This window comes from Neoarius graeffei, chromosome 8 (assembly GCF_027579695.1).
Source record: "Neoarius graeffei isolate fNeoGra1 chromosome 8, fNeoGra1.pri, whole genome shotgun sequence".
NCBI lineage: Eukaryota > Metazoa > Chordata > Actinopteri > Siluriformes > Ariidae > Neoarius > Neoarius graeffei.
This window is the reverse complement of record NC_083576.1, coordinates 25,273,464-25,295,374: the sequence shown is the minus strand read 5'-3', so window position 1 is coordinate 25,295,374 and position 21,911 is coordinate 25,273,464. Positions and strand designations below refer to the sequence as shown.

The 21,911-nt window shown below is 40.6% G+C and overlaps 1 protein-coding gene across 1 annotated transcript; it reads left to right on the top strand.

Moving 5' to 3' along the window:
* The first annotated feature begins 234 nt into the window (after positions 1-234).
* LOC132889873 (uncharacterized) lies at positions 235-20,596 on the top strand. The gene is made up of 11 exons (XM_060926697.1): positions 235-435; positions 523-628; positions 734-861; positions 948-992; positions 1,088-1,147; positions 1,255-1,284; positions 1,395-1,439; positions 2,028-2,260; positions 2,402-2,561; positions 3,062-3,137; positions 20,506-20,596. Exons 1-11 carry the CDS (start codon positions 369-371, stop codon positions 20,594-20,596), a joined length of 1,041 nt encoding a protein of 346 aa, XP_060782680.1. The 5' UTR covers positions 235-368.
* The last annotated feature ends 1,315 nt before the right edge of the window (positions 20,597-21,911 follow it).

Sequence of the window (21,911 nt, the reverse complement as noted above, 5' to 3'; positions counted from 1 at the left end):
GTTGTTCCCAGATGGAGAGACCTTTGTGGCAATCCCTCTTCGTCACCATTCGTAAACCTATATGGGAAGGAAAAAAAAAAAAAACACAAAAAAAAAACCACACACACACACAAAGAAACACATCTTTACTTATGCATTAGAAGGAATCTGGATAGTTGGAGTACTCCAGCTGGATGGCAGGCACTAACTATCCTTTCCATGGAGTACTTTTTTAATTTTTTTTATTATAGATGGCACAGATTTGGAAAGTTGTGGAATTCCAAGACCGGAGTGCAGCAGTTGTGTCGTCCAGCTGGGTGGTAGATGTTGACGGAGAAGTGGGATGCTACTGGCCACCCTTTGGTGAAAACAAAGCTGTGAAGGCCGCCATGAACTGCACCCCCCCGGGACAAGGATGGCGATTCCATCAAAAAATAAGGGTGCTGGCAACCTGTGGTGAGCTGCATAGCTACTTCATTAAACCAATGACAATACTTCAATACTGCATTAAGCCAATTTCATTAAGACTGCCTTCCCTTTCAGGCACCTTTGCCAAAGCAAGACGTTACCTGACCCGATCGCTTGAGGAAGGCTGCCTTACAGCAGACCTGCAATCGGATGATGGTGAGATGGGGCCAAGGAAAAGACGGTAAAAGTGTTTTCTTTTTTAAATCACAACTTGCAGTTATAAGTTCAATTACAGTTTCGTTTGTGTTTTGAGCTGTGTCAGTAAGGTCCTGGGTTTATTTTAAAGACCAAACAAAAGGTATTTGGAGGAGGACAGCGAGGAGGAGGCAGGACCAAGCTGTAGGGGGAGGAGGCCACCATCTATTGACGCCACTCAGCTGGACAGCGAGTGGCAATTCCCCTCCCTTAATGAAGGTGACTATCTGTACCACTTGTTGTTGTTGTTCTACTAAAGACCTAGCAGTTGTCTGAAATAATAATGCTTTCATTTCCGTCTTCAGACACCCAGCCAGGCCTGTTTCTTCACAGCCAGCCATTAACTCATGGTAACTATGCATTTCCTTTATTTATGCCAGAAATTAAAATACCAATGAGTAAGTGAAGATATGTTTTGATCAACTGACTGCTTACTATTTTTCAGATTCACCGTCGTCAGAAACCCCGCCAGGCCCTTTCCTTCACAGCCAGCCACTAACCCATGGTAACTATGCATTGCCTTGATTTATGCCATAAACGACTAAAAAAACAAAACAACAAACAAATATCTATGTAGATGCATTTTGATCAACTGACTATACAATTTTTCAGATTCACCCCAGCCACGTCACCGCTTCCATGGTAAGTCAAAGAGGAAATCAATCAATCAACATGAAAATTGTGAATTTAGAACAGAAATTAAATTAAGGCGCACCTTGAAGTGAACTAAATTGTACTCTCTGATATTTCAGCCACACCTCTGCCATCGCAACAGGGGAACAATCAGTTGCTGCGTGGTGAGTCCACAACTGTAATCACTGGTCATAAATGACCAGCAATGTGAAATAAAAGTCCTAATGTTTGGTGTTACTTAACAGACATGGGCATCAGCACCGTCATTGCTCTCCTTGGCCAGCTGAGGGAGGAAAACTGACTGCTTACTATTTTTCAGATTCACCGTCGTCAGAAACCCCGCCAGGCCCTTTCCTTCACAGCCAGCCACTAACCCATGGTAACTATGCATTGCCTTTATTTATGCCAAAAACGACAAAAAAACAACAAAACGACAAACAAATATCTATGTAGATGCATTTTGATCAGCTGACTATACAATTTCAGATTCACCCCAGCCACGTCACCGCTTCCATGGTAAGTCAAAGAGGAAATCAATCAATCAACATGAAAATTGTGAATTTAGAACAGAAATTAAATTAAGGCGCACCTTGAAGTGAACTAAATTGTACTCTCTGATATTTCAGCCACACCTCTGCCATCGCAACAGGGGAACAATCAGTTGCTGTGTGGTGAGTCATCAACTGTAATCACTGTTCAAAAATGACCAGCAATATGAAATAAAAGTCCTAATGTTTGGTGTTACTTAACAGACATGGGCATCAGCACAGTCATCGCTCTCCTTGGCCAGCTGAGGGAGGAAAACAGGGAGCTGAAGGGGGAAGTAGGAAGGCTGGTGCAAGAGGTCAGGGCCCTAAGGAGAGAGATGGGGAGACAAGACACACCCCAGACATCGCCCCTAATCAAGCTCCCACTCTCCACCATGGAGGAGTTTTTGGCAGCAGAGGCCCTGGTGAAGGAAGATGCCAAACAAAAGCAGCTAATGGTACTTATTGAGTCTTACCTTTCCTTTCCAGTCATCTGCAACACCTGCAAAAAGAAACACAAATACTTAATATCATTGTGAATCAATTAAACAATGAATATTTTCTCATTATTGTCTTCATGCTACATTTTATTTTATCAGGTGTCTACCTTAGCCCTTTGTGGAGGAACCGACGTAGGGGTCACAGTGAGGCGGATGCTGCGTAGCCTCCTGGTCAACAGCTTGGCCAGCCAATTTAGCTGGGCTGGAAAGGGGGAAAAAACTGCGTTTAAGGACACCAAGATCCATGATGTCCTGTTTGGTAGGTTATGCATGTGCACAAAGCTGTAAAAGAGGGTAAAATAGTAAGCTGTCGCAAGTACTTGCACACTACTTCTAAACGTTCTTTGATAACTCCTTCACTAACTGTAACATTACGATTATAACGACAACGACAAACATATTGTGAAAGATGCAAAGGATTAAAAAGGATTAAGAAACTCACCAGGCGCCTTACTCAGAAAAAGCAGGTGTGCAGGCAAGTCCAGGGAGGCTGACTGAGTGACGAACGGTCCGGTAGTGGCATTTCTATTTCCGCTTTGTGTCAATGGGGAAATTAAAATGTTTTTTTTTTTTTTTTAATCCCGTTTAAATTGTCACAAGATTCACATCTATGGTTTCTGATTTTTACATATATTTTCTGTACTAGTACCATTACTTGCCACCTACCACTAGAGTGTGATGTGCATAGTCTTAACAACTCAAACTTTAACAATTATCACCATGCAAAGTCTCAATGTTGTTTTGTTCTTTTTCTTTCAGATGCTCTACAAAAGCAGCTGCCAGGGAGCACACACACTACTTTTAGTGACACAATCAAGAAGTGGCTTAAGTATGCGCCAGAGAGAGAGGGAGGGATGAGGAGACGTGAGGTAGGGTGGCATTTAGAAACCCATAGCCTACTGCTGACTTTCTTTATCAATGCTGCATCAAATTAATTTTGGTTATGTTTTTCTGTTTCCATGTACAGGTGTCTGCGCCGCAGGAGGAATATAGGCCACAATTATAAATTATAAATAAATCATAAAATGTTTCTAAGAACTTGTTCAAGTGTGTTCTGTTCCTTATAAATGTTAAAAGTTATGCCTCATTAGATAGCTTGACAAACATTAGGAGAGGTGCATTGTTGCATGCATTTTTATATCCTGTTGTACATAAAACAGGACGTAGCCTACGCACATTGATATAAATTAAGTTTCACTTTCATGGTTGAAGTATGCATGTGTGTGTTCATCCTAGGCAAGAGCCCCGATGCTTTATTGTTAGCTAGTTTAATTTAGCCTGTTTTGCTTAATTTGTAGCCTTCCTGTTGTACATAAAACAGGAAGTAAAGTTGGATGAATCATCGCCGAAAATTAAACTATAAATCGACCGAAATCCGTAGTTGAATAAAGGGTGAAAGGGGGTCTATTCTCTGTCAGCCACCATCCACTTTTCAACGTCGTTTCAACGCAAACTCGTATGAGCAAAGCGGTGTTGAATCAACGCCGGTGATCCACGATGATTTGACGGCGTATGGTCGAAGAACATGCCGATGATTCCCCGTCGAATCAACGCCCTTTTGCTATCTGGGAAACAACCATTCACACCTATGGTCAATTTAAAGCCACCAATTAGCCTAACCTACGTGTTTTTGGACTGTGGGGGAAACCAGAGCATACCCATCCAGACACGAGGAAAACATGCAAACTCCACACAGAAAGGCCCTCGCCAGCCACTGGGCTTGAACCCAGAACCTTCTTGCTGTGAGGCAACAGTGCTAACCATTACACCACCATGTCACCTGTAAAAAAAAAAAAATAAAAATAATAAATAAAAACCTTTTGGGGGAAAAATCATGTGAAAATAATTGAATTGTGAAAATAAATTACAAGAAAAACTGATGTGGAAAAAATGAGAAAAACAAATTAAATCATATGAAAAGATCACACCTGAAAAAATGAATGAATCATGAAAAAAGTCATATGAAAAAATAAAATCACAATGTGAATCATGTGATAAGGGACTGCACTGGTCATATGAGAGGGAGAGAGAGAGAGAGAGCGAGCATGATAGTGTCATTTATGTGTATATACATTTTTGTTCACTTTGTATGTTTTGTGAATGAAGAGGAATAACTAATTTACAGTAAAACAATTATTGTAAATTTGCCAACGTACATATATAAAATGAATTATGCAGGATTCTTCACTTTATTCAATGAGAGAAAATTGATCTATACTTGTGTAATGTTCTCACGCTAGATTGACTTTTAATGATAGTGTAACTGTCAGTCCTGCACACTGTGGTGTGTCCACCTAAAGGCGCGCCTTCAGGCTGCGCTTGCGTCAAGCGGACTCCAGCATGCGCACTGTTAATGATGCACATCTGAACTCAGTTAAGGAGCTACAGTGGAGGAAATAATTATTTGATCCCTTGCTGATTTTGTAAGTTTGCCCACTGGCAAAGATATGAATAGTCTATAATTTTAAGGGTAGGCTTATTTTAACAGTGAGAGATAGAATATCAAAAAGAAAATCCAGAAAATCACATTTTATAAAATATATAAATTGATTTGCATTTCGTTGAGTGAAATAAGTATTTGATTCCCTACCAACTATTAAGAGTTCTGTCTCCCACAGACCAGTTAGACACTCCTAATCAAATTGTTACCTGCATTAAAGACAGCTGTCTAAAATTGACACCTGTATAAAAGACACCTGTCCACAGAATCAATCGATCAGACTCCAACCTCTCCAACATGGGCAAGACCAAAGAGCTGTCTAAGGATGTCAGGGACAAGATTGTAGAGTTGCACAAGGCTGGACTGGGCTACAAAACCATAAGCAAGAAGCTGGGTGAGAAGGAGACAACTGTTGGTGCAATAGTTTGAAAATGGAAGAAATACAAAATGACCATCAATCGACCTCGGCCTGGGGCCCCACGCAAGATCTCACCTCGTGGGGAATCAATGATCATGAGAAAGGTGAGAGATCAGCCTAGAACTACACGGGAGGAGCTTGTTAATGATCTTAAGGCAGCTGGGACCACAGTCACCAAGAAAACCATTGGTAACACATTATGCCGTAATGGATTAAAATCCTGCAGTGCCCGCAAGGTCCCCCTGCTCAAGAAGGCACATGTGCAGGCCCGTCTGAAGTTTGCCAATGAACACCTGAATGATTCTGAGAGTGACTGGGAGAAGGTGCTGTGGTCAGATGAGACCAAAATCAAGCTCTTTGGCATTAACTCAACTCGCCATGTTTGGAGGAAGAAAAATGCTATGACCCGAAGAACACCATCCCCACTGTCAAGCACAGAGGTGGAAACATTATGCTTTGGGGGTGTTTCTCGGCTAAGGGCACAGGACTACTTCACCGCATCAAAGCTAGAATGGACGCGGCCATGTACCGTAAAATCCTGAGTGACAACCTCCTTTCCTCTGCCAGGACACTGAAAATGGGTCATGGATGGGTCTTCCAGCATGACAATGACCCAAAACATACAGCCAAGGCAACAAAGGAGTGGCTCAAGAAGAAGCACATTAAGGTCATGGAGTGGCCTAGCCAGTCTCCGGACCTTAATCTCATAGAAAACCTATGGAGTGAGCTGAAGCTCCAAGTTGTGAAGCGACAGCCTCAAAACCTTAATGATCTAGAGATGATCTGCAAAGAGGAGTGGACCAAAATTCCTCCTGACATGTGCGCAAACCTGGTCATCAACTACAAGAAACGTCTGACCGCTGTGTTTGCCAGCAAGGGTTTTGCCACCAAATACTAAGTCTTATTTGCTAGAGGGTTCAAATACTTATTTCACTCAAAGAGATGCAAATCAGTTTATATCTTTTATATGAAGTTATTTTCTGGATTTTCTTTTTGATGTTTTGTCTCTCACAGTTAAAATAAACCTACCATTAAAATTATAGAATGTTCATTTCTTTGTCAGTGGACAAACTTACAAAATCAGCAAGGGATCAAATAATTATTTCCTCCACTGTATACTTGCACCTATTTAAGGACTGTGCTGATGCACAATCTTTGCGAAGTATTACGATATGTCAGTACACATTACCGAGCCTTTCTACCCATGTTCCTGATTTCCAATTTCCTGATTTCTGTGCCCATTTCTCGTTCCCGTTCTCACCTTGCCTATGCTATCCTGTTTTCACGTTTTTGGATTTTGCCTGCCAATTTGGACTGTTTGTCTGTATGTATGTATGTATGTATGTATGTATGTATGTATGTATGTGTGTGTGTATATTCTGCACTGTTATTATTAAACTGATTACTTCTGCACTTATATCCACCTACCTTGTGTATCTGACAGTAACTTGAATTTCATTTGAGACAGTTTGTCTCCTTGGCAGAAAGCCTCCTTGGTGAACCCTCTTATTTGTCCTCATTTTTTTTTTTTAAATTCCTGAACATCACTAGTAGGCTGCACAAAGCTGCAATTGAACTGTTTTAAGCCTTATTAAGGCCCTGTCCACACGGCAACGGATTCAGGTGAATCTGATACAATTGTTTATCGTTTCGGCCTGGCATCCACACGGCACCGGTGTTTTGGGTGCCCCAAAATGCAATCTTTTGAGAACGGGTTCCAGAGTGGAAAGATCTGGCAACGTTGCCATTGCGAAGTCGTCTGGATGAGTAGAACGTATTTGTTTATGATGACATCACAACCACATGACTGTTAGTGCTTCACGCCGGGTAGAAGTGTAACGAACTCGATGCGAGTTGTCAACAAATCCTATAACTTGGTTCATGAAACGCGCTTACAAAATATTTTCACTGTGAATATTTATTGTGTAATGGTGCAAAGTGAGAGAGAGAGAGAGAGAGAGAGAGAGAGAGAGAATAGCCCTTAGGGAAGAGTCAATCCTGCCAGCAAAAATAGGGAAAAAAAGGAACGATCTCACCTCTTCAGATGTTGGTTTAAGTCCTACAATACATTCCTCAAAAAGGGCGTAGAAGAACAAATTAATCCATCAACGTGTAGCATTCAATTTATTCCAGATCATTAAAGACGCCGCCTTCCGCGTAGAATCATACGTCATCCTCGCCGCCATATTGGATGGGTCAAAGCGGAGAATAAAGATGCCTCATTCATGTGCTGCGTTTAACTGTACCAACAGGTTTGCCATCCAAACGAGATCACATGGGATTACCTTTCACAGCTGAGACTGGAAAAATACTTTTCCTTGTATTTGGTCATTATAATGTAATTTTACGAACAGATTTTTCTGACTTTGTGGCTAATATGAAGTCTCGCGCATAATAGTTTATGCGCATGCATCCTTACTTCTTCTATTGTTCTGGTATCTCCGAAGGGACTGTCTTACAGCGCCCCTAGAGGTGTGGCATGTGTATTGCATCGTTTTCAGCAAGCGTTGCGTTGCCATATGGACCTGATATTTTACTGATCGTTGCCCATGTGGACGCAATATGTTTTTAAATAACATCTCGTTGCCGTTGTCGTGTCCACACGACAACACGACAATGGCAACGAGATGTTATTTAAAAACATATTGCGTCCACATGGGCAACGATCAGTAAAATATCAGGTCCATATGGCAACGCAACGCTTGCTGAAAACGATGCAATACACATGCCACACCTCTAGGGGCGCTGTAAGACGGTCCCTTCGGAGACACCAGAACAATAGAAGTAAGGACGCATGCGCATAAACTATTATGCGCGAGACTTCATATTAGCCACAAAGTCAGAAAAATCTGTTCGTAAAATTACATTATAATGATCAAATACAATGAAAAGTATTTTTCCAGTCTCACCTGTGAAAGGCAATCCCATGTGATCTCATTTGGACAGCAAACCTGTTGGTACAGTTAAACGCAGCACATGAATGAGGCATCTTTATTCTCTGCTTTGACCCATCCAATATGGCGGCGAGGATGACGTATGATTCTACGCGGAAGGCGGCGTCTTTAATGGTCCGGAATAAATTGAATGCTACACATTGATGGATTAATTTGTTCTTCTACTACCTTTTTGAGGAATGTATTGTAGGACTTAAACCAACATCTGAAGAGGTGAGATCGCTCCTTTTTTTCCCTATTTTTGCTGGCGGGATTGACTCTGACCTAAGGGCTATTCTCTCTCTCTCTCTCTCTCTCTCTCTTTGCACCATTACACAATAAATATTCACAGTGAAAATATTTTGTAAGCGCGTTTCATGAACCAAGTTATAGGATTTGTTGACAACTCGCATCGAGTTCGTTACACTTCTACCCGGCGTGAAGCACTCACAGTCATGTGGTTGTGATGTCATCGTAAACAAATCTGTTCTACTCATCCAGATGACTTCGCAACGGCAACATTGCCAGATCTTTCCACTCTGGAACCCGTTCTCAAAAGATTGCGTTTTGGGGCACCCAAAACGCCGGTGCCATGTGGACACCAGGCTGAAACGATAAACAATTGTATCGGATTCACCTGAATCTGTTGCCGTGTGGACAGGGCCTTAGTCCATGGTCTAAAAAAGGTCTGGAGTTATTGTCTGAATGTTAGGTGAAATGTTCAGAAACCACCTCCTTCCCTTCATTCTTGTTTGTCCTTTGTAATCCCCTCTCCATTTCATGACACAGCTGGACACCTCTTACTCTAGCTCCATTGTCAGCAACACTGTGCACTTGAATAACACATTGCAAATTCACATGAATAACACATTCATTGCTCTATAAAAATGATGCTTAATGCACATAGTATTTTTGGTATGCAATAATTTAAGCAATGATCCACTGTGTCTTTGTAAGTGTGAAATGTTTATTTCCAACTAAAACATAGACATGGAGATGTGGTAAGTTAAATTTGATTTTTAAAAAACATTTTTTTTTTTTTTTATTGTGAAAATGGTGCAGGAGAGTTATTGCATTTATTGGAATAACTTTGCTATTTCTGTCATGTTTGTTTGTTTGTTTTTCATTTGTAACTTGTAATATTCTAAATCTGATATTATGGGTTTGTGTTTTGGGGTTGAGCATGTTGATATATGCTTAAGTAAAAAAAAAAAATCTGCTCACATTGTCCTGAAAAAATGTTGTCCTGAAAAAAAGAAAAGATACCTGACAATTGCATAATTGCAACATTTTGACAAGTTTTATACATAGGCAAAATTAAAAGCATATAAAAACAGTAGGAATGTAACTATATATCGTGCGATGGCAAATCACACTACAAATTTATGACCATTAGAATTGAGGGCAAAAAAATTGAACCTTGATTATTTTTAGGTTGCGTAATCCCTTAGCTTGTCCTAGCTGTAATTGTGCTGTTTAGACATCAGGGTGCAATCATGTACAACAGCAACTTTATGTATGCAACTTTAACCTCGACAGAAGTAACACAGCTCAACTGCCAGGTGTTAAGTTTAGCAGTGTCAGCAGTCATTTTGTCCTTTTATCAATTCTTTGATCACTGTTCTTCATAATTGTTCGTGATCAGCACCTAAGCTATGTAGTCTAGTTGAGCCTTTGTTTTATGGCATTAACACACTGTTAACTTGACTGTGGACTTGATTACTTATTGTTTGTATCTGGGGGGAAGAGGGACACATTGCTGTGATTTTTTTTTTTAATACTCCGACTCATTGTCACTAATGGCATGGGACACGAACTTAATTCATTTATATGCGAAAGTTTGTAGTAAAATAGTTCTTTATAGAAGGGTTGCAGTGTAGTTGTTTTATGTTTAAGTTGACTACAGCCTTCACAAATGTTCATAAATGGTTAAGAAAAAGTCTGTTACTAACCTTTTTTAATTTTTAATAAAAGGAATATTTTAGTTAAGTGGCTATTATATTTTACTCCAACATTTACAAATGTTTCTAAATAATTATTGTTGAAACAATATTTTTTAAATTCATTTAAAGGAATATTTAAGCTGATTAAAAAATTGGAAAATAACTGTTGCATTTTTTGATAATAAAATTTGCTGAATTTAACTTTTTTAAATATTGTGGGAAATTTAATCATGAGCCCAATATCATGACTCAAAATGAAATCATGAATGAGTGAATCATTACATGTCTAAAAAATAGCTATAATCGCCACAGAACCTAGAAAGCTGGTGCGGATTTAAGGGGAGGGCGCACCCGCCGTCTCCCCCTCCCCCCTGTCCAAAAAAAAATTTGTTTCAGTACTGTAGATACTGAGATATGCCCACCGCTTTTTATTTACTTAATAATGTTTAAAAAAATAAACAAAATAAATTGTGATATTGGGATTGAGCTGAAGAGTTTATAGTATAAATTTATATTTAATAGTAGGTCCTAGCTTAGGTTTTTTCACTCATGACACGAATGCAGTGAAATGCAAGCTGGGCGAGTCCTGTTGGATTTTAACAGGGCGCGGGAACTTCGTGCATCGACATAATTACAGTGTGGGAAATAAGGCTGGACCAGAGGACATTCACCAGTAATTTTTGCATTTGTCAGTCTGTATTTTAAAAGCATCGGACCGGATGACCCATGAAAAATTGTAAAGATATGGGTCTAATCTACTTCTAATTTTCTTCCAAATGTTGCAATGGGTGAATACATTGTCATAACACGGCCTGTGACTGGCCGATCGTGGACACGCTTGATGAATGACAAGTCACCTCTCATTAGTGAGTAGGAGTGCATTCTGGCATGACACCACATGACACTGTTATCAGCTGGGGAGGTATATCACTAACATTAAAAGAAAATAGACTACTATAGGTTTTGGACCCTGACAAAGTGTTTTTTTTTTTCCATCATATTCGAACGCTCTGGGGTTAAGAGCTTTGCCAGCGAAGCTTGGCAGGTTTAGAATGAGTAGGTCATGTATTTAGATAAATATCTTTGCAAGTTATCATACAAGCATGATAAACATATTGCCAGAAACTTTACACTTTCCTATGTGCCCACTGCCAAATAATATTATATATTATTTTAAATTACCTAAATTAGATGAAACATAAAACTTGTCACCTTACTCAGTCACACCAGAGTTGGAACACTGAGCATTTACTCATGCATTCATAAAAGACTATTCACATGGCATGATAATCACTTTCACTCTTTCGGTTTCAATTGGTTTCTCTTTTGAGGTGTTTTCTTCTATTTTCTAAGTTCTAGTCCAGCAAATTTTAGTCTGAATGCCAAATGATATTACCATGTCTAGCTTTGAGCCATTTTAAAAGTCATTTTGTTACAAAATTCTCGTCCGCAAAATTTTAACTATATTATGTAAGAATAGTTGTATTGTTAATTACTAAATTTCTTATAGACTTATGATAAACATAGGATAAAATTAGTCATTGTTGACAGTATTTCATGAGGGTTATTATAGTACCTACCAGTAAGTTGTAACCAACTGGAACATCCCTGCGACCGTGCCCCCCCCACACACACACTTTTTCTAGACATGGAACTGACCTGTGCGTACTACTGGTTTCTTGGGTATAACTTTAAGCATGTTTTACTTGAATCTTCTGACATTTTCTTGTAAATTATATTCAATTTGTAGTGTAATTAGTAACTAATGTCTAGTGTAAGAGCTCCTTTGAAGATCACAAAAATGTGCCTGGAAATAGCAGTGGCGGCTCCTGAATTTTTTTTCAGGGGGGGCAATCTTCCCCCGTTATGTCTACACGGACCATAAATGTCCACAGGACTGAAGTAAATTAATCTAGGTAGCAAGTCAATAGTCAACCAAACCCAGAAAAACACCACGGTGACTGGAGCCCTCAGTTTCGTCTTTGCCTCGTAGAGCTAACTTGAACACTCCACAAAATTTCACGCATTGGGTGAGCCGGTTTAATATGTGCCTGTTCTTGCTCACCTCATCGTTGTGGCAGTGAACTGCTAGCCTGTAGCCCTCATCCGATTGTGTAGCGATGTTCACTCTCCCAAAAGCCAAAAATTTCAGGTAGCTGCCCATGTGAATCTTTGATGACTCATGTTTGTTTTATTTTCTCCGACAAATGATGCATGTCCAAAACTCCAGTAACAGTCCAAGCAGTGTTGTCCGTGGAGCCACCTCCAGGGTGGAAAAGTAAGCAGGGGGAGCAGAAAACCGCTGAGGCGTCCTTGCAGCCAGCTCACCAGGATTTGCGCTGGGACCATGTTGAAGTAAAACCTCAAGTATATGATTTCCCCCCCTTGCTGAAATTTGTTTTATGTTTAGATTTGGTCGAGGGGGGTCCAGCTTGTTTTGTTGCCAATTTAGCTCGATTTGATCGCTGACTAAATTGAACTTCTTTTAAGGACCGCACTGAATTGCTTTCCGCATCCATCTCACCTCAGAAACTGAGCGGGTCGAACGCAACTTTGCCGCGCTTCGCAGTGACGTAAGCACGTTAGGGCAAGCCCCCCGGAACCCATAGAGATTGCATTGAAGTGTCAGTCAGGAGAAAAAAATTATATTAACATGGGACTCTATCAGTGAACTCTTGGGCGATTTTCAGCGTGACTGAAATCGCCCCAAAAGGGGCGGTACTCTAGAAGCAAGACCACCCTGATTGGACAATGATACCCAGAGACAGATTAAAACAGGCTCGAGCAGCGCTGGTGAAAGTTTGTTTTAAAAAAAGAAAAAAAAAACTTTTTTTTTTCGTTTTGGCAGTGCATCGCCCAATCGCCCTTATGCACCAGCCGCCCTTGAGAAATAGCTGAGAAGCCATCTCCGGGCATCTAAAGCCCTTCAGCTTCCAGGGCCCTAAGGTGTGCCCCGGACCCCCGGCCACATTTTTCCAGGTCTTTGGCCTGTCTTTCAGACAGGCTGAAATTTGGGCAGACAGACAACAATTCAGACTTGTCTGTGACAGTCTGCTTAAAATTCCTTATTTCCCACACTGTAATAACATACTGTATTCCCAGACTGCACTGTAGACTACATGTAAAGGGTGTGCACCATCCTTTTATGTTTATGGTATTGTTAACACACATGTTCACAAGCCAAAATGATGAGATGCTGCAGCAGACTTGCCAGACACACACGTCAGCTATCCGGCTACTGCTCGTATTCATTAATAGGGTATCTCTGTACTTACTATACCCTGTGTATGTACATGGGACATGTGCTGTTTGGGGGGTGAGCATCACTTTGATTTTTACGACAACAGCTGGATAGGTCTGTGAGAGATGTTGATTTTTGCAACAGCTCTGAAGAATATCTGCTTGAAATCCCCTGAGTCTTGTGAACTGAGCTTCTGCTCCCCCTCCCACACACACACACACACACACACACACATGCACTGAGTTAATGTCCCCCTTCCCATTTTCCTGGATCCACTCTGGAAAGTGTTTGTCATAAGGACTTGAGGCAGTGTTTAATAAATGTGAGTTGGTAAAACTGTGAGAGTCATGACTTGATGCATAATAATGATAGTTTGGATATTTATACACATGCCCACACACACTAAGCTCTCTCTCTCTCTCTCTCTCTCTCACACACACACACACACACATTTTATATATATATATATATATATATATATATATATATATATATATATATATATATACTCTTTTATAAAAACAGCATTTACTTTTATATATGAGTTTTCCAGTAAGATTTATCTCCCAATATTTTAAATGGGCATTTTTCCAATGATAGCCCTGTGAAAGACTGACAACCTGCCCAGGGTGTGCCCCACTTCTGGCTCAAAGTCAGCTGGGATTGGCTCCAGCTAGCTCCCCTGTTACCCTGAGCAGTATAGGCAATGGACAAATGGATGGATTTTCCCATAGATGCTGGACCTAAGATGCTGTGTTCTTATATATTAGCTTTTGTCTGAATGTTTGAAGTAAACCCAGGGCTGCAATGTACAACTGGGGTACAAACTGAAATGTATCCTTTATCTCTGAAACTGAAGTAGCATGTCAAAGCCTTTATATGTTTGAGTCATTCAGGCTTCATTCTGAATTAGAAAAAAAGGAAAAGTGATTTTGTGACTAGAGTAAACAGAACTTGATAAATGTTCGGTTTCATGTGGCACCCTTTTGCTCAATCAATTTTCATGCTTAAATTAAGCAATTTGTTTCCCAATGTGCAATCTGGTTGAATTGATTACCCAAGCTGGCCTGCGATAAAAATAGAAACCACATGAAGATCCTCAAATCATCCACCACAATGACATTGTTTTCTCCTGAGTATATATAGATAAATTGACAAAAAAAGTGAAAATTTGGCCAACAAAGACAACAGAATGCTAATTACTATAATTAATCTTCCAAAGACAATATGCATCTGCCATCTATCTGTTTCTAAATGCAAGTACTGCAGTTTCTATTACACCACTATCAATTCATCATGTCAGAACAAATAGGATGCATTCTTGGATATCACATGAACAGGCAAGAACTAGTGTTGTTCCCTGGATGGCATGGTGGCACAGCATTGTTCCTCACAACTTCAGGGTCCCTGGTTCTATCCTGAGCGTGAGTGACTGTCTATGTCTATGCTTTCCTCCCAGCTCTCAAAACATGGCTGAAAGTAGATTGGTGATGACAAATTGCTCCTATGAGTGAAAGAATGTGTGTATGGTGCCCTGCAATAGACTAGCATCTCATTCAGGGTGTATTCCTGCCTTACACCCAGGATTCCCAGGATAGGCCCTGGATTGTGATACTGATGAGGGATGAATGAAATAATGTTCTCCTTATAAGCTATAAGATATGAAGGGTTTGGTTCCAAAATATAAGAGCCATTTCCAAAAAAAAAAGTCCCAGTGAAATAAGTTTGCCATTTGATCGTTATTCAACATTCCATATTCAATTTTATGCAAAATGCACTATCCACAATGTTTCTCTGCATTGCATTTCCAAACTAAGACTTCCTTTCTTTCCAAACTGAGACAAATGCCACTACTGATTTTCAGCAGAACCCAATATTATAATTTTCACACTATTTCTTATTGTTTCCATTGTCAATACAAATTGCTATAAGCTTTAATATTTTATCCACATTATATTTTATTTATTCTAGTTATTATTCTCAGAGGTGGAAAAACTGGATTGACAAAGTAAAAGTCCTGCTTAGGTTTTCCTTCTGCCTGTGCTCTCAACACAGGTGATTTCACCAATTAGCTCATCAACCTGGCTTAGGGGATGTGGTAATTAGGATCAGCTGGTTCATTGAATTGGCTGGAGCAAAAATGTGGCAGGGTTTTTACTTTCTGCACCCGGGTTTTTCCACCTCTGATTATTCTATATTTGCCATTAATTTATATTGTCAGTGACAGTGTAAGTTCATGGCTGCCACAGACTACAACTCCCAAGCACCACAGCACCCTCCCTCTCCTGAATTCTGATTGGGAGTACATTTGTTTCTAAATCACTCTCCCTATATAAGCACACCAAACACTCCAGTCTGTTGTGAAGTATCGTTCTGTGTTCTCATACCTGATCATCCCGAGCCTCTCTGTTTCTTTGACCTGACTCAAGTGTATTCTGACTCCCACTACTTATTTACTGACTTTGAGACTCTGGTTTTCCTCCAACACTCTGATTGCATATTGACTGACCTTTGGCACAAACCTGACCTTGATTCTTGTCTCAGGACTTGGCTTTGTTCACCAGTTTGTGAAGCATCCACTCTCCCCTGCAATTGCGTCCATAAGTGCCGCACTCTGACAGGATACTTTGCCACCATAGATGCAGCAGAAGAGGCTAAGCAAACTGTGCTTTTGGCTCAGGGATGACTGTTGGGAAAACATCAGCAGATGCTGAGCAATATTGACATCCACCTTTCTCAGCTCACTGCTGCTGTATCGCAGGCCCTCCTAACACATCCAAACTCTACTACAGCCATTCCACGGCCAGATAAGTTCTCCAGTGACATAACTGAATGTAAAGGATTTCTTCTACAATGCTCTTTGTATTTCATGACTCTAAAGGTGTTAGGGTTTTGCTGGGAATCGAACCTGGATCACTGGTGTAATGATCCAGCAAACCCCCACTAGGCCACCAGGGGAATGACTCAAGTGCAGAGGCATGAGGCAAAAGTAGAGTATCAAAAAAGTTTATTTACAATATATACACTATATACAATCCAGGGCAAAAAACAAAAAGTATAATCCAAAGGTTCAAAGTCCAAAAAATGAGAAAAGAAGAGGCCAAATGCAAAACGCTCAGAAGATCCAAAAAGGTAGTACAAAGTCCAAAGAAAAGAAAAGGCAAAACACTCAGAAGATCCAAAAGGGTAGAACAAATCCAAAGAAAGCAAAATACAAGCACATAAGCAAGGTACATGGGAAAGAGGAAACAAACCATAAGTAGCATAAAGACTCCGTGACTAGGGACCAAACTGAGGGAGTATATATACACAAAACTAAATGGGAAACAGGTGACACTGATGAGGACAAACAGGCAATCAACACAAACACAAAACACAGGAACAGTGGCGGCCTCTAGAGGCCAAAACAAACAAGACAAGATAAGGAAATAACAGCGGCCTCTAGAGGCCAAAACAGTCCCAGTCCTAACAAAGGGGCTCTTCTGAACAACAAACGATAGCTCAGTTTGTGAATCTTTTAACCGGCCATGCTTTGAAGTGGGCAGCTGCAGTTTGGAATCGCTGAGGTGAACCCACAACATCATCTGATCTCTTTGTGGAGTTATTTAGAAGAGTGTTTTATCACCAGCCTGAGGGCATCAAGGTGGGTGAGAAACTATTCACTCTTTGGCAAGGAGAAAGGACTGTAGCAGAATTAGAGTTTCACATGCTGGCTGCCGGTGATGGAATGACCCAGCGTTGAAGGCTGTTTTTTGTCAGGGTCTTGAAGCTAACATCCTAACTTAACTGGCATGTAGGGATGAACAGTATACCTATAGGAATGAGCAATATACCACTAATCAACCTTGCCATTAAAACTTAGACCACCTCCTCCGAAACCGGCCCTCCTTGCAATCCACCCATGGTCCAAGCCAGCCTTCACAGGCACCCAATCCAATGGAAATCTCCAGTACTTGCACACCGCACTCCAAGAGAGAAAGGAGATGCTGGGAAGGATAATGCTTTTATTGTGGGGAGCCAGCCACCTGCTGGCCCAATGTCCCATCTGGCCTGTGGTCTCCCAGAAGCATGACAACCCCCAACAAGAGGATCGCTCTAACAACCTGGTGAGTCATAAACATTTTCCTACCCATCCATTTCTGAAACTCAACATCTTGCTATCTGTATCAGAAACCTCCCATGTTCTCTCTGCTCTATTAGATTCTGGGGTGGAGGGTAACTTAATTGACTCTGAAATCATTTAAAGGCTCGAGCTGCCCATTGAAGAACTCCAGCAACCTGTGAGCCTCTGAGCTATTGATGGTGGCCCCATCAGAGATGGACTGGTCACAAAAAGAACGAGACCTCTGGAGATTCAGGTTGGGGCCCTGCACAAGGAGCGTCTGTTACCATACATCACCTGAACTACCAACCATGCTATCATGCTAGGATTTCCATGGCTGCAAGTATATGATCCACTCATCTCCTGGTAGCAAAAATAAATGTTCAAATGGTCCCTGTTCTGCTATCAGAACTGCCTGCAATTGCAACCAACTCACCCTGGCTTCCACCTCTGTGGAAAGCCCCTAGCTTGGGGGCATTGAGCAAGTCCCAGCTTGCTACTGTGAACTCCAGGAAATCTTCAGCAAGGGAAAGGCCAGTGGATTACCCCTTATAGACCATATGACTGCACCATAGACCTCCTTCCGGGCACTACCCCTCCACACAACCACATTTACCCATTTTCTAGAACAGAGTAAGCAGCTGTGGAGGAATATGTACAGGAGTCACTTTAGCAAGGTTACATCTGTCTATCCACATCCCCAGCATCTGCAGGTTTCTTCTTTGTGGAGAAGAAAGGGGGAGGCCTGTGACCCTGCATTGATTACAAAGGCCTTAACCAGGTAACCATCAAGTATCCATATCAGTTATCCCTCATCCAACCTGCCCTAGAACAACTAACCCTTTGGTGACTGCCCCAAAATCGCCTGTTTTCAACTACGTTAGATAAAAACATCATAACTCACCATTGACTTATCCAAATCATATAAGTAACCCATCATTTTAAAGCTAAGTGATTGAACATAAGTTATTCTCAAAGGTGTAATATTTATTATTCAAGTAATATTTTTTTTGGCATTAAACCTAATTTACATATTGCGTAAAACATCAAAAATTACATATTTTTCTAAAAAGTGAAAAATCTATCAAGTTTACATGGAAAAGTTTCAAGAATGAATTGAAGACAAATATATAATGAATATGTACAGCAAATTTCAAGATGATTGCTTGAATATTTACCAAGATATAGGCTTGTGAACGGACACACCCATTTTGGCTAAAACTTAACAACATGAACCACTGTTTACATTTTATGCTTAAAATTGCTTTAGAGGCCATTAAATCTTCTTAATGTCCTGATAGAGTTTGCTCATACCTTGGAATCTTATAAACCAAGGTCAAATGATGTATCTTTAGAAATAGCACCTTCAGTTCATAGGGATATGCAAATGAGCTTTTACGAAGCAAAACAAAATAAGTTGTGATCGGGTTTGTGATACAAAACAATTTAGGAAAAATGTTTTACAAAAGTAACAACTACTTGTGGAAGACTCTACTATGCCAAATGGCAAAGCAGTTCTTGTCTGCAGTGCAGTGGAGGTACACCTGGCACTGGGGAGCACTACACATAGACAACACCTTCAGCTCCTTGTTTGCCGTCTTGTAACAGACCTTACAATTTCTCTTTTTGTCTGTGAACTGTGGCAGATGAACGGTGTCATAGGTACCTGGCTCTCTCTTTGGAGGTCCAAACATTGGTGGATTACAAAAATCTTCTAAGCCAGCTAGCTGGCGGACTAGTTCCTCTCAGAACTCGCCAACAGGGAACTTCTTTGGCCTGCGAAGCATTTCTTTGTCAGGATTTGCTGCCCGATGGAGTTCAAACAATATATAGCCATTTATTACTGCTACATCAATCATGTGAAAGAATAGTGTCTTCCACCACCTCATGCACTTCTGTAAGGCATTACTCTTTGACAACAACTGGTCAGACCTATCGACCCCATTCATGTACTTGTTATAATTTGATATTGCCTTAGGCTGACGTACCTCTCTCCTTGTCCATTGATTGTCAACTTTCTCGTTTCTTTCAACTCTTATAAAATCATTTGCATTTTCTATTGATGACAGAATAGTAACTGCTCTGTTGTCTTTCCACTGCTGAGCTAAGCAGACACCATCCCTCTCCCATCTCATACTGCCTCTATCAAGTTTCTTTGCCCATTCACTGCCCTTTTTCATACTGTCAGGAAATCCTTTCCTGTTTTCTGCTGCAGTTCCAGTTGAAGGTGTACCAGCAAGAAAAAGATCTTTGACCAATTTGACAGAGGTATAAAAGTTGTCAAAGTACAAGTGATATCCTTGATTCAGTAATGGTGTCATGAGTCTCATAACCGTGTCATATCCAAGTCCATTAGCTGATGGCTCCTGTCCTGCTCTACGGCCAACATAAACATCAAAATCACATGTATAGCCATTAGCACTGTCTGCAAGCACCCACAGTTTTATTCCCCATTTAGTGGGCTTGTTTTTTATATACTGTCTTATTCCAGAGCGATGCTTAGACTTCACCATCCTTTCATCAACAGCAACCTGCTGAAATGGCTGGTATAAATTCTTGCACTTGTTCTTGAAATGCTCAATAAAGCTACTGACCTTCCGTAGTTTATCATTCTCATCCTCTGTTGCAGGGTCTACCACATGGAAAACAGCCATGAGTGCTTTGAACCTGTCCCTAGACATAATACTGCGGGCCCATAACCCATGGTATAATGTCTTGGTGCTCCAGTAGCGATGAAAAGAAGAAACATTCACCAAGCCACAGTATAGTACCAATGCAATAAGTTTATTCAGCTCTTGAGGTGTTGTCTCTATCCAAGCTCCATGTCGGTCCCCATAATAAGACTTGTTTGCCATTGCAGCCCATGCATATGAGTTTGTATATTCACATATGCGGGCCATTAGTTCCATTGTGAAAAACAACTGAAAGAAGTCAATGGCCTTACACATAGCCCCTCTAAGAATAGGAGCTTCCAAGTGTAAACCTGGAGGTCTGTTGGGTGTAAATGCAGGCAACTGATTTGGTGTGTCAGGGGTAGCATAACTATTATGTTGAGGTGGGGGCTGTGCTTGCTGTGGTGCGACTCTGCGCCTTCCTCTGCCACGAACGATTCTCCCTCTGGCACAGCCTCCTCTTCCTCTACCCCTCACAGGCTGTGGTGCTGGCTGTACTGGTGCAGCCTCTTCATCGTCTTCAGTGCCACTTCAGGGATGTGTAAAAGCAATAATTAGAAGTCAATACACAGTATGTAACTTTTTACACGTGCTCTAGTTTGTAAATTGGTGAACTTGATTTTTCAATTGTAAAGAAAAGGTAGAAAATCTTTTCAATGATAAGCTACAACCATTACAGAGATTTTATTTATTGTATGCAGTAAATAAATGGGCAAAAAGAACTGACAAAAAGAACTAAAAAAAGAACTCATAAGTGAGGTGTTTGTTTAGGTGTCAATTTACTTTTTGCCGCAAAGAAAACTTCAAATTGATGTAAAAAATTATTTGAAAGTCGTAGTTGAAAAGGATTACTTATCCATACAAGAAAAGGTAAATTATTCATCGGTTGTTTTTTATCCTTCCCCTCTATGTAAATGACAAAATAACATAGCAGCTCCGAGAAAAAAAGCATTCGTTCGGAAGTGTTTTCATTTCTAGTTCATCAGAGTTCAATTCAACAAGAAACCTCTTTGATTCAACGCAGTTTCAAAGTACTTTGAAACAGATGTAAGGGGGGAAAAAATGTTATAAAAAGCATATCAATATCAAGGAGACAGAAGGTATTTTTACGCTTTCTTGTTGGCGAGATTTGTCTGTATAGAAGCCTAAACGTCTGAATCTATAAGACTCAGTTGTTTGCTTTTGAGGTGTCAACTTACATTCTGCCGCGAAAGCAACACATGTTTCGTGTAGAACATAAAATAACCTCAAAAATCACCCTATCTAAGAGACTTTATGCCTAAATTCTAACAGCAGATGGATAAAAAGGATAGAGGTTGTTTTTGCACTGATAATCGGGCCAAACAATGTCAATACAAGCCGAAAAAGCGATAGCGTTCTTCCTGCTTGGGATTGTTTACATGTGTCCGCTGCCTTCTACTCACCTTGTATTCGATTCCGAGTGACTTTCTTCCTGTAAATCTTGGTCCAACTCGAACTCTTCTCCACTCGAAAGGCCACCAGTTTCACTATCTACATCACTTTCATCGTCACTCTGATCATTGATAATAATTTGTGCTACTTCTTCAGCAGTAAATTGCTGACACGAACGCTTACTAGAAGACACCATTTTGAAATGAGTCACGATTGTGTGACTCCACAAGAAAAACAGCTAGCAACTCTGTCCAATCGGAGCGAGGAATTTTCGAATGCATGAATATGATTGGTAGAGATACAAAGAGCATTGTGAGGTATCTTTCTGTTTTGTATTTTAGTTTTTCCATTGTCTTGACAACTGAAACGTCATCGTTCCTGGAGGAACGATTTTCAAGGGGTCAGTCACCAAAGGGCTAAGGTCTGTTTACGTTTTCACCAAACTCA

Coding starts and splice junctions, on each gene's coding strand:
- LOC132889873 (XM_060926697.1), top strand. CDS start 369: ATGAACTGCACCCCCCCGGGACAAGGATGGCGATTCCATCAAAAAATA. Junction 2,562..3,061: donor GATCCATGATGTCCTGTTTG/GTAGGTTATGCA, acceptor TTTTTCTTTCAG/ATGCTCTACAAAAGCAGCTG. Junction 3,138..20,505: donor AAGAAGTGGCTTAAGTATGC/GCCAGAGAGAGA, acceptor CCTCTGGCACAG/CCTCCTCTTCCTCTACCCCT.